Source organism: Cavia porcellus, unplaced genomic scaffold, assembly GCF_034190915.1.
Source record: "Cavia porcellus strain 051 isolate PalLab524CR breed Dunkin Hartley unplaced genomic scaffold, mCavPor4.1 scaffold_20, whole genome shotgun sequence".
NCBI lineage: Eukaryota > Metazoa > Chordata > Mammalia > Rodentia > Caviidae > Cavia > Cavia porcellus.
The window spans coordinates 46,082,870-46,101,268 of record NW_026947503.1 but is presented as its reverse complement, the minus strand read 5'-3'; the positions used below and the strand labels follow the sequence as shown (position 1 = coordinate 46,101,268).

General features: G+C 36.0%; 1 protein-coding gene across 1 annotated transcript in view; it reads left to right on the top strand.

The window, feature by feature from the left end:
- Positions 1-67: 67 nt before the first annotated feature.
- Elp2 (elongator acetyltransferase complex subunit 2) overlaps positions 68-18,399 on the top strand; it is a 42,509-nt gene continuing 24,177 nt past the window's right edge. Inside the window, exons 1-10 of the mRNA XM_063231764.1 lie at positions 68-312; positions 2,753-2,831; positions 6,795-6,865; positions 10,260-10,416; positions 10,999-11,076; positions 12,908-12,972; positions 13,652-13,718; positions 14,200-14,337; positions 15,288-15,383; positions 18,172-18,272. Coding sequence (XP_063087834.1) covers positions 175-312; positions 2,753-2,831; positions 6,795-6,865; positions 10,260-10,416; positions 10,999-11,076; positions 12,908-12,972; positions 13,652-13,718; positions 14,200-14,337; positions 15,288-15,383; positions 18,172-18,272 — 990 coding nt within the window. The 5' untranslated portion in view covers positions 68-174. The remainder of the gene's footprint in view (positions 313-2,752; positions 2,832-6,794; positions 6,866-10,259; positions 10,417-10,998; positions 11,077-12,907; positions 12,973-13,651; positions 13,719-14,199; positions 14,338-15,287; positions 15,384-18,171; positions 18,273-18,399) is intronic.

Here is an 18,399-nt window from a genome sequence, read left to right as displayed (position 1 = left end):
GGAGAAGCTCTGGGCCGAGCGGGGGCCGAGGGGCGGGGCGGGGGGCGTTTACGCCCCGCCCCCGGGCGCCGCGGAAACGTGGACCGGCTGAGGCTTGCACCGAGGCTGTGGGAGTAGTTCCGCTCCCCGGGCGGAAGTGCGTGCTTTGGGCTCGGGTGCTGACCACCTGGCGTTATGGTGGTGCCTATGCTAGAGGCTACTCACGTGTTTTGCTGCCCGAATCGGGTGCGGGGAGTCGTGAGCTGGAGCCCTGGGCCCGGAGGACTTCTAGCTTTTGGCACGTCCTGCTCGGTGGTTCTCTATGACCCTCAGGTAAAAGGATAGCTGGATGTCCTATACCCCTTGCTTCAGTGGCCAAACCTTTTGGGCGGGACTATGAATTGCCATCCAGAGGGAGGCCTTGCTGGGCGTCTCCCGTGGGCGCGCCGTTGTCGCCCTCACGGTTGCGGGTTCTCCGTGGCCCATGTGCTGCCCGGGATCTGCGAGCCCCTTACTGGCACCAGACGAGATTTATCTGGAGCCGTCTCACAAATTCTCATTCTATTTAGGAATGAATTTGAAACTTAGATTGAAACAATGAAATTGAAACTTAGATGTGAATTAAAATCATCGTCCCACAGATGCAATCTTAGCTCTGTATTTCCCTCAGTGTTAATGAATTTGTGTTGTATTGAATTTCAAAGAAATGTGGATATTTTAACTAGGAGAATGCACATTTTAAACAATTTGTCACGTGAGGAAAGAGTCTTAGGGGTGGGGATTGTAACCACTGGTTATAAGGCAGGAGTTATCCAGTCCCTGAGTTTGTCGGTGTTTGAAAAAATTTCCCCTCCGTTCCAGGGTTCCAAGTGAGTAGTTTTGCATGCTACCCAATTTTTACTTCTGGTTGATTAAGATAAAGTTATTCTTGCATTTCAATGTAAAGTATAGAAGGTGAGATGCAAATGTGAGCCACATGAAATTTCTCCTCTTTAAATAAATGAAATGTAGAAAATTAAAATGCAGGGCAGGAGTTGTCTGTATTGCTTATTCTTTTATTAGTTTGATTTGATTTAAAATTCTGTTATCCTTTGCAGATTCAAATTTCTATATGAAAGTTTTTTATTCACTTTTGTGTATCTTGAGTGTGCTTATCATTTCTCTTCTTTGTTTCTTGTTAACTGGCATGCATTTTTAAGCAGCAAGAGAAAGCACATAAAACCAAGGAAGCACATGATAGTTACCATCAGCTAAGGACTGACTCAGTCATAGAGGCCCATCTTTGTGCAGTATTTCAATAGCTCTGTCTCCATGCCATTTTTAATAGTAACTTAATGTCTTTTTTTTTTTTTTTTTTTACCAGGGATCGAACTCACGACTTAGTGCTTGCCAGGCAGGCACTTATGCCGCTGAGCTAAATCCCCAGTCCCGATAACTTAATATCTATGTTAGGGGATTTAAGCATATAATAAAATACTTTTTTGGTAAATATTTACTGGGTGTTTAATAAATGTAGGAATAAGAGCCAGTTAGGTACTAAAACGAAGGTTTGGAAATTATGCTTATAATACCATCCTTTGAGAACCCTATGTACAAACCTTCTATATGCTAGACGATGATGGCACAAGATAATGTATATTTACTCCTACCTTTTAAGAAATTTAGTGGGAGAAAGAACGGAATACAGGTAGTGGTTTCTCAACCTCAACGCATGTGTGAAATGTATTTTATATATATTTGTCTCTGTGTCCCTTTTTCCCAGCCATGAAGGTTCAGGTTGGCATATAAGCAGACATAAAGCTGGTACAATTGACAAAAGAAGAGCTGTAAAGAGAAGAATATATAGCAGTCTGTTTTGTTTTGTGTTTTGAACAGGGCCTTACCATGTAGTTCAGGCTGGCTTCTAACCTAAGGCAATGCTCTTGCTTCAGTCTTGTGAATGCTGGGATTACAGGTGTGTGACACCATGCCGGGCAAAGTACAGTAGTCTTAGAATTAAAATTTTTAGCAGTGAGTGGAGGGAGGATGCTAAAGGATGGCATGGTTTGGTAAAAAGCAGCAGCCCGAAGGTCAATTGGGACCCTGATACGGCTTGCAGGGATCTGCTATGTAAGAGTACCTTGGTTCACTAGGACTAAAGAACCTGCCACCTGATCAGCTTTAGAAACTGAGTCATAAATTTCTGTATGCTAATTATGAATTCCATTGTCAAAGATTTTTGTTAATGAAATCCCCAAATTAGTGCAAGCATAGTAAAAGTAGTCCCTGAAGCCTAAGGAAGACGATGCTTGTCTAGTTTAAGAGTGTCAGGTGAGAAGGAAAACGTATGCAGAGATCGTGGAAGAGTAAACTAAAGCAGGCAGATGCAAACATGAGATCTCAGTGTAGTGAGAACACCAGACACTAGGAATGTGGAGAGTGTTTGCAAGCAGGAACATCTAGAGTGAAGACAATGAAAGTGTTAAGCCACAGTTAAAAGTTTTACTAGTTGAGGAGACAACTATGTTGGTATAACTGATCTTATTACTGTCAAAACACAGAAGTCTGGTTTTTTTTTTTTTTTTTGAGGCAGAGTCTCACTATGTAGTTGAGGTTGACCTTGGACTCTTTATAGTCCAGGCTGGCCTCGAACTTGCAGGGATTCTCCTGCTTCAGCTTCCTGAGTACTGGAATTATAGGCATGTGCCACCACACCTGAGCAGAAGTCCGATTTTATTAATTTGTTAATTCTTCTTTAGGGCGAATTTACTGATTGCTGTTTTCTTCTCTTAAGGAAAGGGTAGTTGTTACCAACCTGAATGGTCACACTTCTCGAGTCAATTGTGTACAATGGATTTGTAAACAAGATGGCTGTAAGTATTAATCTGATTGTTAAAGCTGATTTCAGTTGTTTTCTGAAAAAGTATGATTAATCATTTTTCTTTCAACCTGTCTCTAACTTAGCATTATCTTATGCAGTGTTATGGAGTTGGAGAATAAAAAAAAAAATGCTAAGTGAGTTATCAGACCTATCTTTTTAGTTTGTAGCAGTTGAAGCACAGATAACACTGTAGGGTTTAGGATGAAGGTAGAAACACTATCTTTGACTGTGGCAGTACCCTCCCCCACTACACCTCCAAAAGCCCACAGGCTTTGAAAACCCGTAAGTAGAGCCCAGGTTTTGACTGGCATTCAGAGGACTTGGCTGCCAAATCTGTTTTTGCCATAGGAATAGGCCACTCTTTACTTTTTTTTTAAGGCAAAACATTACATTTCTATTGACCCCAGTTTGTACCTGTTAGTACTCTCTGGAAAGGTCCATATAGGACTAGTTCAGAGGTTCGTGACACTTACAATGTCAACATTATTTCCATAGTAAGAGTAACAAGTACTCATAGTTTTCATTCATATTCTGTCACAAATGTATAGTGGAATTTTCTATCAGTTATATGATGTGTGATGTGACACATTAAATACAGAAGCAGATACAAAAATCCAGCTGTAGTATAATATAACCAGACATTGAGATTTGCAGAAATTTGAAACAGCGTCTCTTCTCATGAGTTTTTTTGATTTGAAATACATTGGTGGTTCCCTTCATTCCCATGAAAATAATTGTGTTGCCATACTGTGGGCTTCCTCGTAAGTTTTTTTTCTTTCTTTTTTTTTTGAACCATTTCTTGTGTAGTTCAGCCTGACCTTGAACTCACTTTGTAGCCCAGGCTAGCCTTGAACTCAAAGCAGTCCTCCTGCCTCAGCCTCCTGAGAGCTGAGATTACAGGATTGTGCCATCAAGACCAGCCCCCTCATAATTTTAAAGTTTGTTATTAAATAAGTAGTTTTCAAATTTCTAATATAGGAGCTGGGGATTTAGCTCAGCGGCATAAGCACCTGCCTCGCAAGCAGGCGGTTGTGAGTTCGATCCCTGGTACAGATAAAAAAGACAAAAAAAAAATTTCTAATATAGTTAATATTAGTAATATGGCTCATATAATCAAAAGCTTTTGGGGAGCCTTAGAGTGTATTTATTGGCTCTTCTTACTTCATCTGAGAAGTGTCTGTTCATTTCAGATGCCATTTTTGATTGAGAGCCTAATTATATATTTATATATATATGTATATGTATATATATCTCCTACATATAGTCCCATTTCTTTTTGGAGACAAGGTCTTGGCACGCAGCCCAGACTGGCCTCAGACTTATGGCACTTCTCCTGCCTCAGCCTCCCAAGTGCTGGGATTTTGTAGGTTTGCGCCACCACATCTGGCTTGATAGCCCTTTGATAAGTCTTAGTTTGCAAAATTTTCTCCTGTTCTGTAGATTGTTTCTTTATTCTGTTGGTGGTTTCCATTGCTATGCAGAAGGATTCTCAGAAAATTTAAAAGTGTGGAGTCCTGAGACCAAAAAGTTTAAAATTGATATATTACTGTGGATTATTTCTCTCCCATTTCTAAGATTCTCTGACTTCAGGATTCTTAATTACCGTATTGGTTGTTTTTAAATGATGCTTTCAAAAATTCAGTGGAATTTCCTTAAGTATCTTAAATATACCCACTCTGAATTATTTTTCATTCTATAAACATTCGCTGAAAACTTCTGATCTGGGTGGGGAATTTCGTCAGTTAGTGAGACTTTGCTATGATTTTATTGTCACATTAAAAGTTTAATAAGCTGTTTATTTCAGTTGGTAAAGCAGGATTAGTTGTGTATCACATTTATAAAAAATATTAAATCATATAGGAATGGCTGTTAATTCAGTTGTTAAAAAAGTTGTAATTGCATTAAATGTTACTTCAGGACGTCAAAAATTACTTGACTTTCAGTATAGGAATTTGTTATAAAATACAAATTTGGTCTTGTGTGTTTTATCTCCCCTTTAAAAGTGAGTTAACATAAAATGAATTACATGTGGGTCATTGAATATGTAACTATTATGATTGATTTCCTCTAAGAAAGGGACTTGTCACTAGATACAGTAATTTAGGTATCCTTTCCACTATATCAGGGACATAAAATTTTAATACCATTTTATATTCTAAGGATGTCTGATTTCCTCATGTACTCTTTTTATATACCTTTTCTACTTATTTTCAAAGTTATAGAAATAAATGGCTTAATTTCTGTGATATGTAAGAAACTGAAGCCTAAGATCACAAGTGGTTGGTGGCAGAGGTAGGATATGAACCTGGGACTTGTGAGTTCAAGTCTAATGCTATTTGTTTATTTTTATAGCTGAAAATTTTAATTATCCTCTTTAGACTGTCTCCCAACTTTTCCCTAAATATCTAGCACATACAGCAGAAAAAAAAAATAATAATGGAAAATCCAAACCAAAATTACATTGTTTTTTTTCTTTTTTGGTACTTCCTTCTTTTTTATTTTCATAAGATTGTAAATATTTAAAAGAGCTATTTTGAAGTATTTCTTTAATCTCAAAAATAAGTCAAGCTTGAGTGCAGTAGTTTACTATAAATTTCTCATATAATGTTATTCATTCAAAAAGTGTTTAGTGTAAATCTTAGGAAGTGACAGAAATCTAGATTAAGAGACACTTTGCACAACAACTGGCCTGTGCTATTTTCACAAAAAAGAGGAAACTGAGAAATTATCCTAGATTAAAGGAGAGTACAAAGGTGTGGTTACCAGATAGGTAATGTGTGATCCTTAGATTCTGAATTCAAAACAGAAAAGCTACAAGTGATGTGACTGGAATAATTTGGATTATTTTAATATGGACTGTAAATCACATACTAGTACTGTATCAATATTAAATTTCTTAAATGCAGTAATTGAGATAATGGAAAATGTTTCCAGAGATACTTGAAAAAGTCTGAGGATCAGCAGTCATAATGTTAGCAACTTATCTTTTATTAAAATTATTGACATACATTAATTATAGATCACTGTACTATTCCCATATATGCATGTATCCTGTCTATCCGCCCTTCTAACTTCTCTATTCACGCTGACCCCATGTACTGAGCTCATGTACTATATTTTGGGGTCTTTTTTTTTTTTCTAACTTCCACATGTGAGAGAAAATATATGATACCTGTATTTCTGTGTCTGGCTTACTTCGCTTACCATGCTGCCCTCTAGTTCCATTCATTTACTTCCTTCCTTTTAGTTCCACTCATTTTCTTGTGAATAATAGGATTTCATTCTTTTAAGATTGAATTAATAATACTTCATTGTATATGAGGTTGATTAGAAAATACATGCTTGCATTTCTAAAATTATAGTAAAAGACATGTTGACATGAATTCCTCCTGGGACTTCCCCCAATTCAAGTATACGTATTCCTTCTCGCCATTTTTGCATGCATTTCCACAAGTTCTCTTTTGTGATTGAGTTTAGTTGTGCTGATGTGACTTTGATGTTTCATCTTTCTTGGTCATTTTGACTTTGGGGAAGAGCCTGAAGTCAAATGCTGCCAGATCTGATGAATAACATGGATGAGAACACACCATAATGTATTTATTCGATAAAAATGGCTATAAATGTAACGATAAACTGCTTCCAAAAGTGGCAAGAATGATGGAATAAGTATATTCAAAGTGAAGGGTAGCATCTTGACAGGGATTAGTGACAGTGTACCCTTTACCTAAATAATTTCTAAAAGTATTTTTTGACCACCTCTCATATATGTATCATGTTTTCTTTATTCATTCACCTGGTAAGCAGCTTATTTTCAAATGTTTGGGAAATGTGTGTTCCTGCATGTATAGGGAGTATAAGACATAGGGTATCCTTATACATTTTCTGTAACTTTTAGATTTTTAGAAATAGGGGAATCAACTGAATAAAAATTTTTACTGCAACATGATTTTTTCAGCTCCTTCTACTGAATTAATTTCTGGAGGATCTGACAATCAAGTGATCCACTGGGAAATAGAGAACAATCAGGTAGGTAGATATTATTATAAGAAGTGATACGTATTCTTATTTTTCCTTTCATTTCTTTGTTTTCTTTGTGGTGTCCCTTTCTTTTTGCTTATCTGTAACCCAGATGCTATATATTCTGTACTTCATACTCCTGTATTCCTCTCTCTAATTTATTTTTTTGTTACAGGGTCTCACTACAGTTCAGGCTGGCCTTTAGCTCATTTTGTAGCCCAGGCTGGTCTTGAACTCGCAACGATCCTCCTGCCTCAGTCTCCCCAGTGCTGGGATTAATAGGCACGTGCCACCATACCTGCCTTCCTTCCTGTAATTCTATTCCCATCTGCCTATGCTGAACATCATCTCTATGAATTTCCTGTCATTTTATAGTAATTTTCAGACTGTTCTTGCATGAACTGATCTGTTTTCAGTGATAGTAAAGATTTCTTCTGTGTCAATAGGGCAGCTGTTGCCAGGTGAATGCAGAGCTTCTGAATGATATAGTATATGATACAGATGGTCCTCTACCCTGGGACAGTTAGGTTTTTTTCTACTAGTAATCAAAAACATGAAAAGGTTAGTGGGTTAGATATTTGAACACCTGCCACATATGTAGTTAAGGCAAGACCTGTTCGTGAAACAAGTATGGTACATATTTTTGAAGGCAAAATGTACTTGAATAACTAAAATACAAGTGACTACAGTGTGCAAATGTGAAAACTTGCTGCCCCATGACCATGGTATTGTGAGAGTTCAGATGAAAGTAGTAATTCCCAGAATTATTAGATGTTTAAAATTCCCCTCCGCTATTAAATCTCTTGGCATCCCCTGGAACTCTGAGGAAGACAGTTTTGGAAATATGAGATAAGACATTGCAGGTAATAATCCTGGAGAAGTGGAATAGGAGAGGGCCATGAGGGAATTCGAATACTAGCTTTAAGCATTTGTTCTTTACTAGTCAGTATTTGGAAGGCAGTGATGATTTTTAAAGCACAGGAGTATGGCGTTCAGAAGATCAATCTGATGGTAGCGAGGCAAATCAGAAGAGAAAAATGTGGAGGAAACAAAATCGGGTATGTTTTAAAGGAAACATGAGTTTGGCACTAAGGGTAGATGTCAGAGGAGTGGGAATCTATCCGGTAGGCCGGAGGATGACTAATCAGAAACAGTGGGATTCTGTCTAGGGGCCTTTGAAGGGAGATGTTTGTACAGAGAAACACAGGCAAGTAGGGAGGAAGATGTGCAGTCACTTCAGAGGTTCTTTGCATTCCTGGCTGGGCTGGGCTCACACTCAGAAACGGAGGGCAGGTGTGAAGGTGGGACCTGGAAGCTTCCTGCACCTGAATGAGAACCCCAGAGTGGGGCAGTGTAGTAAACTTGGCTTCTGTTAGGCCTAACCTTGGCAGAAGAGTTTAGAGAGGAGGATTCTAATATTTATTTATTTTTAAGACTTCGAGATTGGCAAGTCTTGCCTCAGTGCTGCCCCAAGCTTTGTCTGACATTTTAGAGAGGATTACAGGCAAGCAAGTATATGATGGAACTCGGTGTAGAGAATGTGAGGCCAGACAGGCACAGAGAAGGGACACGAAAGCCATAAAGGAGGAGTGAAAGGGATATGAACAGTCAGAGGAAGGGGAATTGTGACCTCCTTAAGGGCTTAAGTGTTCTTTCCCATATGTATTTCCACACACAGGTGCTCAGTGCACCTTGACTGCTGATAAAAGGAAATAATTCTAAGTTGCTATAAAGACAGGTTTGAGTCTTTGAACAGTAAATATTGTTTTTTAAAAAGCTAGAAAATTTAAGAAGTTTCTTCCATTGTTTTAAAAATTTGTCCAGTGGTTGAACTAGTAACCCTGCTCAAAAAATGAAATGAATATTTTCAATAAATTTGTTAGGGGATAATGATACAGTCATGTAAAGAAAGTATATAAATACAGAAAATTGTAAAGAAGGAAAAAATTATGAAATATGAGGAGAGTTAGCTTACTGATGAACATAATTCCAGAATCTCTAGTCCTATGAGTGTAATTACATACAAAAGAGATTATAATATTTTTGAATCTTTTAAAAATATTCTTTTTTTTTTTTAATATTCTTTCAGCTAAGTCAAAGTTGGGTGATTTAATTTTCTGTATAGACCCTTATGTGTAATTATTAGCAACTTTCTCGAGTTGCAGAGTTCAACTTAAGTAATTGGGAAAATAGCTAAGGAGGCATTTAGGGAACAGTTGTATTTCAGCAGATGATAAATGTACAGAAAAGATCTCCTAAAGCAGTAATGGAATCTCAGACATTTGAAAGAAACTCATAAAATAGACCTGGATTGGAGGTATAGCTCAGTGGTAGAGCTTTTGGCTAGTGAGAGACCCAAAGTTCTACCATCGGCATTACAAATACCAACAAAACAAACCAAAGGAGTAGTGGAAAGTTGCCAGAGGGAATATTAATTATCTGGTGAATAGATAGCTTTTACTAGCAAATGGAATTTCTGTGTTCAGTTTTTCTGTTTTGGAGCCATAATTGATTTAGGCAAGTATCACAATTGGATGCTAAGAATACTTGGTAAAAGTTTGATAGGAAATAAACTATTTACTCAATGCTTAAGTGTACTCAGATATTATCGCCAAGTAAAACATTAACTACACAGTGGAACAAAAAAAATCCTGTAGACTCTACCTTGCAAGATAATAAGTTTAACTTAACTAAAATTGGAACAAACTGACTTCTGCGTCTTGATGTGATGCATTTATGTACCAGTGCTGTCAGAATGCATATCCTGAATCTGTTCATGAGGAAATGTTTTCCGAAAGGAAGAACATTCCACAAAATTGGCCTGTGTTGAAGAACCAGTGTTGTAGACCTTTCAATAGCAGTTGGCATTTATTTATTTACATTATCCTTTTCACTGGCTTCAATGTATGTCTGCTATAATTCAATCAGTTCCCTATCAATAATTTTAGATTGTGACTTTTTTCACTATTATAAATGGTATGCCGGGCTCTGGGGATTTAGCTCAGTGGCATAAATGCCTGCCTTGCAAGCGCACAGTCGTGAGTTCGATCCCTGGTACCGATAAAAAAAAAAATGGTATGTGGTAGTCTGTCTTTTAATATTTGTTACATTAGCAATATCGTCTTTAGATTCTTTGCTGTATCAAAGAATACAAGTTTTGTTCTGTTAATAAGGTCAGACAGACTTCTTGAGTGTTTTTATCTTCTTCAATTTAAGAGAACCTATTTGTAGGTCAGGTTGTGTTTTTGAGTGCGAGTCAAGCTTGCTATTTATTTATATACTTTTTGCAGGTTGGTCTCCATGCCTTCTCACTGAGCTTTTTGTTTTTGAGGCAGGTTCCAGCTAAATAAAGAAAAAACTGATAATTTCTTTGTATTATAATGCATTTGTCATTCTGATTCAGCTTTTAAAAGCCACTCATCTCCAAGGCCATGAAGGACCTGTTTACGCAGTGCATGCTATTTACCAGAGGATAGCATCAGACGCTGCATTACACACACTGATAGTCTCTGCATCTTCAGATTCTACAGTCCGATTCTGGTCTAAAAAGGGTTCAGAAGGTAAGTTTAGATGCATTATAATCCAAATAAATGAAATAATAATTATTAAGTGATAACTAGAATAACATCCATATAATTTTTTCACACTTCTAAGTAACTGTTTTGTTTTGTTTTGTTCTTTTGCTTTTCGTTTTTTGAGACAGTCTCACTATGTAGTTCAGGCTGACCTTGAGCTCATTATACAGCCTTGGCTAGTCTTAAACTTGTGAACCTTTTGTCTCAGCCTCCTGAGGTTGGGAATTGTAAGTCTATCCCACCATGCCAGATTTTCAAGTAAATTTAAATTTCATTGAAATGTTTAGGTTTTTTTTTTTTTAATACTTTCTCAGAATTCTTGTACATCAAATTGTTAGACCATATAAATTTATTTTAAGCCTTTTCATACAAGTTGTTTTGTTCTCTGTAACATTGTTGAAATTCGGCCATTTAATTTCACATGGTCAGTGGAGCTTCAGAGTTTGTTATCTTCAGACCTTTGTTATCTTCTTGCTGACACACACAGGGCTGTGACAGTTCTACCCAACTTCGCTATGTAGGTGAGCTCAGAGATAGTTATTCATGGTATTTTTTATTGTTTCTTAGTAACATGCCTTCAGACCTTGACCTTTGGAAATGGATTTGCTCTGGCTCTGTCCTTATTCTTTTTGCCAAATACTGATGGTGAGTACTCTGCTAAAAGAAGAGTATAGAGTATTTGCGTATCTCCATAGGACCAGACCCTAAAGAATTGTATTTTGTCTTAGTTGTGTATCTATATCTTATTTTGTTATTTTATTGTGGTTCAGGAGATGGAACGAAGGGTCTCACATGTGCTATGTAAACACTGTACTACTGAGCTAGAGCCCCAACCCTGCTGAAACAAATTCAGATGTGGATAACATTTTTGTTACAGTATTCAAGTGGTCTAGCTATATAGAACATGAGGTTAAGGAGAGACTACTAGGAATTTTGATAGCTGTTCATAATGTATTTGTGAAATAGATTATGAAATATATAGATATAATTCAGAGGATACGTCTAATTCTTTAGAAAGTAAAGGTCTGAAATAAGTTGAAAATTACTGTGGATGGTCCTCATGAGCATTTCTGTCAAGAATGCAACTCTTTCACATTGTGCATGATGGGTTTGCCTGAAATCACTGAAAAATCTCCAGACAGAAAAAGTTCCTTTTTTGCTCTGCAACCCATCTATGCCTAAAGATTGTTTGCTTGGTTTGAGACAGGGTCTCCCAATGCAGTTCAGGCTGACATAGAATTCACTGTGTATCCAAGGTTGGCCTGAAACCCTGAAGGGATCATCCTGCCTCAGCCTCCAGAGTCCTGGGATTACAGTCACGTGCCTCCACATCTGGCTTTTTCCTTTATCTTCCATGAAGATGATAGCTAATGTGAAGTAATTTTCTTTCCACCCATTATTACCTGGAAGACAGGTTGGTGGCGAGAGGCAGGGCCTGGAAGCACCAGCTTCTCTTGCCTTTTGCAGCAGGAACTGTGCCTCCGTGGTTTCACGTTCATCTTCCATTTTGTGCAAAGGTTCCCCGAGCAGAAGCTGTAAACTCTTTGGTTTAGTAACACAGAATCTCATTTCTTCCTACTGACATTAAAAATCAGTGACTAGCCATTTTTTTTCTAGTTGATTTAAAATAAAGTCTTTGAAAAACACATTGAGTGGTAGCAAGACATTTTCCCAGAAAAGAGTTCTTTCTTTATCTTGCTTCAGAGTCATTAGAGCTATTCTTTGATATGTGAGTTTGTTCATTTATCTTATTAAGGAAAGCTCATTATAGTCACTCCTTTCATAGCTTTCCAGCTACATATTTTATTACCTACTTTTAGTGTTGAGTTCAGCCTCTAACTGTAAAGTCCTTCAAGTCATAAACGTATTCATAAATCATTGTATGGTAGCTATGATGCTAGAATCATACTAACTCAGATTTATTCAGTTAGGCTAACAACTTTTCATATTTCTCCTTTGGCTGATGTTAAAATCAAAAGCCCTGCTTGCTGTTGAACTTCTTTTTCATTGTTCATCCTTTCATAATAAAATAGAATGTAGGTACTAATTATCTCAGTGAAATAAGAGTATTTACCAAATAACAATTGAATAGAAAGTTTTAGATTATGTTATTTGTGGAGACTTCTTATGTTTTCTTTTTTGCGGTTCTGGGGATTAAACCTAAGGACCCAACCATACTGGGTAAGTCCTCTAAAACTGAGGTACATCCCTAGCCCTTTTCTTTACTCTTATTTTGAGACAGAGTCTTGCTAAGTTTTCCCCTTTGGCCTCCAACTTGTAATCTTTTTGCTGCAGCCTCCTGAGTAGCAGGCAGCTCATGACACCCAGCTCCTGGAGACATTTATTGAGCATTTTCAATTCGTTTGTTCAGTGTTGCAGGAAACAAGTCAGAGTTTATCATCTAGGCTTAGAATCTACATGGAGGATCATGTTTATGGTGGAGTACCTACAGTAATGCTTATTTTCCCTCTTCCAGTACCAATATTAGCCTGTGGTGATGATGATTGCAAAATTCACTTATTTGTACAACAAAATGATCAGGTAATTAACAATATTTATTTTAATCTTAAAATAATGTTCTGCTTAATAATACATCTTAATATAGACTTAATTACAGAATTTAAGGAATGTTATAAATCAAACCCAAATAATACAATAGGGAAATCTTTTCTGACAATCCTATGTTAAGTGATCTTTCACTCTGTGTACATCAAGAAACTGCTGCCTTTACTACCAGGCCTGGAACTGTCAGAGAGAAATAAGTCACTAGATATGGGAAGAAAAGAGGTATGTGTGCAGGCCCAGCTGTGTGTTTTCCTCAGATGTTTTAAATGAGGTTTAATATACCTTCGATGAAGCATCCTGTTATCTGTCCACATGAGCTTTAATCTTTTTTTTTTGGTGGTGGTGGGGATTGGACCCAGAGCCTTGCACATGCTGGTAAACATTCTGTCATTGAATTATAGCCCCAACTGCTGAGCTGTAATCTAGTAAACATTTAAATCATTGGAGTACTACAGACTATTATATTTATTTAGCGTTGCTCAATTAACAATTCAGATGTTGTGAGTTTTACTGTCAAATGAGTGTTGTAGTGTGTATCTGATAGATAACATCTTCAGTAAAAATGATACAGAACTGAGACCAAGTGAAGTCATTGATATACATGAAAAATGTTAAAATCCTTATATAATCCCCATGAATTCTGTTATCTTACTAGTTTCAGAAAGTGCTTTTTCTCTGTGGACATGAAGATTGGATAAGAGGTGTGGAGTGGGCAGCCTTTGGTTAGTATGAAATTTTGTTACATAGATGATGGGGACAAGTATAGGAAACTTCTTAGAAGCAGCCTCTCTTATGCTTTAAGTTTTATTTATATACTACTTTTTAATTATTCTAATAAAAACATGTGTAACTTTCTATTAACTATTGAGAATAAAACAAATTGATATTTACAAGATGACACTAGCTGTTTTGTCTGCATAGACATTCTTGGAAAGTTCTTTGCAGAACTTAGTAGACTATTTGTAAAAGTATGTTACTATTATACATTTATCAGTGTTTTTAAAAATGAACATAGATCAAATGACTGAAGGGTAAAAAGTATTTTTCAGGAAATCTAGAAATGAACACATTGGTAAAGAGAAAGTCTTTTTTGGAGAGGGTACCAGAACTCAGGATTTCACATTGGCCAGGAGGAGAAAGTCTTATAGAAACTGTTAAGAATATAATGTTTTAAAAATAATAGAATGTATTTTTTTTAATTAGGAAGAGATCTTTTCTTAGCAAGCTGTTCACAAGATTGCCTGATAAGAATATGGAGACTCTGTATAAAATCAACATCTTCAGAAATGCAAGATGATAATATAAGACTGAAGGAAAATACGTTTACCATAGAAAATGAAGGTAACAGTGAAAATATTCGATATAAAAATACTTAGGTCTCCTTATGATTTATTTATCCATTTTTCCACATGCCTATGTGGAATTTAGTATTTCAGAACTATCAGATTCTGTTCTTTGGTTTATGAAAGTATTAAATGAATTTATAAAATGTTACTAAGTTTTCAGTTTCATGATAGGATGACCTACACAACCAGTGTGAATTGTCCCTATTTTTGCAGTATAGCCATAAGAGCAAGCTGAATCCCTGTATTTGAAAAGCATGTGCAATTTGGGTTTTCTTATTATCTACTATTAGAACAGAATCCCTGCTTGGTATATCTTGTTGAATGTTGTACTGTAGAGAATGTATTTTTGGATGAGTTTTAGATGTGTATCTGAGTTATAAAGTTAGTTTTCAGTAGGCATCATTCACATAGATGTGTGGTTATTTATTGCTATTCTTGGTTTTAAAGCCCATTACAGTTCAGATTTTTGTTAATAAAGTTTTTTGAGAACCAAGAAATGATATAACCAGCAGATTGTAATTAGCTGTACCCAAATATGAAACTTTTCATATTTTTATTGATTATTTTAAAAGTCAAATACTGATTTAGTTTCCATTATTTAAAATTTTATTTAAATATATTTACTTACTGTGGTACTGGGGATTCAGAACTATGTATACATAAGTTTGTGAAGTATAACAACTTTTCAGAAACTTAAAAAAACTTATTTAATATTTATGATCAGGTAAAGGAAATAGTAGAGAAAAATTTATCTTTAGAACTATTTCTCCTATAATTTTAAACAGTAGGTGAGATTATGAAATTTAGAATGCATTTTTTTGTTGAACTTCAGCAATTATGTTTTGTTCTGATTTTTTGGACATAATTGCACAACTAACATGGTTATACAATTGTTACCTTGAAAGGAGCTTTGGGGAAAGAATACCTTCGTTGCTTTTGTTGTAGGTAGTGAAGTAACCTTTGGAGTTACTCTGGAGACTGTGTTGGCTGGTCATGAAAACTGGGTGAATGCTGTTCATTGGCAGCCTTCATTTTACAAAGGTAGGAAGAAAAATAGCCATAATCCTTTATTTCAGTTAAAGTTTACAGTATTTTGTGCTGACTAGCTGGATATTTTTTGGAGTGTAATTAGAAATCTCAAATATGGGGCTGGGGATTTAGCTCAGTGGCATAAGTACCTGCCGTCCAAGCAGGCGGTTGTGAGTTCAATCCCTGGTACTGGTAAAAAAAAAAAAAGAAATCTCAAAAATAAGATCGTTTCAAGTTGGTAGGACACATTCCTAGTGTGCTGAATACTCAGTGAAAATTAAGTGGGCAAAGTATGATTCTTGCCATGATGCCAAAACTATCATACTGTTACCTTTATCTTTTAAAAGTTTTTCCCATACCACAGTGATATATGTGCACCCATGTTTATGTGCAGCACAATGTGTAATAGCCAGATCTTGGAAACAACCTAAATGTCCATCAACTGAGGAATGGATAAAAAAGTTGTGGTATTTTTATACAACGGAATACTACTCAGCTATAAAGAATGATCACACTGAGATATTTATAAATAAATGGGCACAGCTTGAGACCATACTCATAAGCGAAATACATCAAACTCACATGTATAAATACCGAATAGTTTCCCTAGTGTAAGAAATGGTAAGAATACATAAAAGTGTGTGGTAATCAGGATTCCCCATTATATTGTTTTGAAGACTTACAATGTTTTCATTCATTTATTGGAATGGTTTTATTCTGGGGTGTTTGATTTTATTGTCTGTGATGGTATGAACAGTTATTTTAAAGAAAACAAGACATTATAATAGCTAGTGCTGATTTAATATCAGCTTGTTTTGAAGTCCCATCAAACTTTTGTTGTTCTGTCTCCATCGGTTTTATCATGTTGTATCTTATTGGATTTTATTATATGTAATAGTATAAACAAAATTTTTTATAGACAAGGAGATAATATAGAAACCATTGTTCATTTTCTGTTAGTTGATTCTAAATACCCTGTAATAATTCTACCCTCTTAAATGGTTTTTACACTGTCTTGTTATGTTTGATACTATAGTATACGAAGTTATACTCAAATATTTCAAGGAAAGAGACATTGTGGTAACTACTGTTATGTCGAGTTATCCTATGGTGAAACACTATGTTGCTTAAATTGTTCTGTTCTGACCTGTGTCGTTATGTCCTCTTTCATCTTAATCTCCCCTTTTTATACATATATATATTTTTAAATTAAAAAAATAAATAAAAGCTTTTCCCTAATCACTAAGGGACTTAAGAAAAACCTGACTTTTTTTCTCTTGCTGTATTGGGGGATGGAACCCACAACCTTCTTACTGAGCTACATCCGCAGCCCATTTTTTTAATTTTTAAGATAGGATCTCACTAAGTTGCCCAGACAGAGCAGACTTGAGCTCCTTCTGCTTCAGCTTCCTGCAGCAGTAGGATTCTAGGTATGTGCCACCATACTTGGCTCAAAGAAACAGACTTTCAAGTCAGCTTCACTGAAATCTTTAAGATACATTATTTACGAAAACTTAAGGCTGTCTTTTTTCTTCTTTCACCCTTAACCTCCATTTATGGAACTGGAGGCAGAGGAGTTGTTTTTTGAGAGTCTTACTATGTAGCCCAGGACAGCCTCACTCACAGTGATCCTCCCGTCTCAGAGTACCTAGTGCTGGGGTTACAGGCATGTGTCACCATGCCTGGTAAGGAGTGGTGGTTTTATTGTGCCTAAAGTGGTGCTGACTGTAGAGACACAGTCTCATGTTCTTCCCCCAATCCCATCCTGAAAACAAGAATTGTGGTAATTAATGCTCAGGTAATAACCAGTTAGTTAGTTCTTACTTATATTTACTACAGTTATAATTATTTTTTCTTTATGGACCAACTCTGATTCATTCCATCTGGCGTTGCCTATTGGATTCTTCCTTTCCCATCCATAACATGGCCATTTTTGCCAATTCAAGCCTTTTATTATCAATTAAAATAGGCATCAGTATCTACTTTGTACTGGCAGTTACTGTTCCATAGTACTGGTTAGTTTGTTTGATCTCAGATACTCATGATTAATTTAAAAACCAGAAAAAAAGAAGGATAAAAATAGAAAGAAACCTCAATTTTATTTTTACTAAAAATTTGAAATTATATTTTCACTGTAAAATAAAAATAAGAGACCATTGACTAAGCAGCTTGTATCATACCAGGCCACAGAACTTAACTGATACTCATAGTGATCATTCGTTAAAGTTCTGCCTCTCTGAGCTAGAACTAAACTTTATCTGACCTTCTAAGAGAAATTAGGATTAGAGAGGAACAACCAAATTTTCCATGGTTAAAAAAAAAATAAGGATATTATAGATGCTGAGAACCTGTGTGTATTCTTCTGAGCCTTCCCAGTGCATCCTCTGTAAGGCAGCTGTAGTACTGAATTCAGTGCATATCATTCCCATGCACGTTTTTGTATTTTTAATTATGCATTTATGTTGCCATTAACACATTGTTTTATAGTTACTAAAACTTGCTATCAATATGTATTGTTTTTTTATCATGTTCTTTTTTAGATTAACATGTTTTGGAAATTCATCCATTTTGTTTCATGTAGTGCTAATTGTTTTTTTTTTAATTATTCTGTAAAATATTCCATTGCTTGAATATACTGTGATTTACCTAACAGTTCTTTTAATGTGCCGTTTGCAAATTATTGCATTATTAACAGTGCTACAGTGAACATATGTGCAGTATCTCTATTGTTGTTTTTTTTTTCTAATCTACAAAAGTAGTACCTGTTGATCATCTAAAAGCATTAGTTTTTATTATTTAGATGGTGTTCTACAGCAGCCAATGAGATTGTTGTCTGCCTCAATGGATAAAACCATGATTCTCTGGGCTCCAGATGAAGAGTCAGGAGTTTGGCTAGAACAGGTAAAATGTACACATTGAAGGGAAAAAAAAAATCAGACTTTATAAACTAAATACTTAATTCCAAATCTGTATTCCAAGAGCTGTCCATTTTTATGTTCTGTATACAATAGACGCAACTAAATCTCTG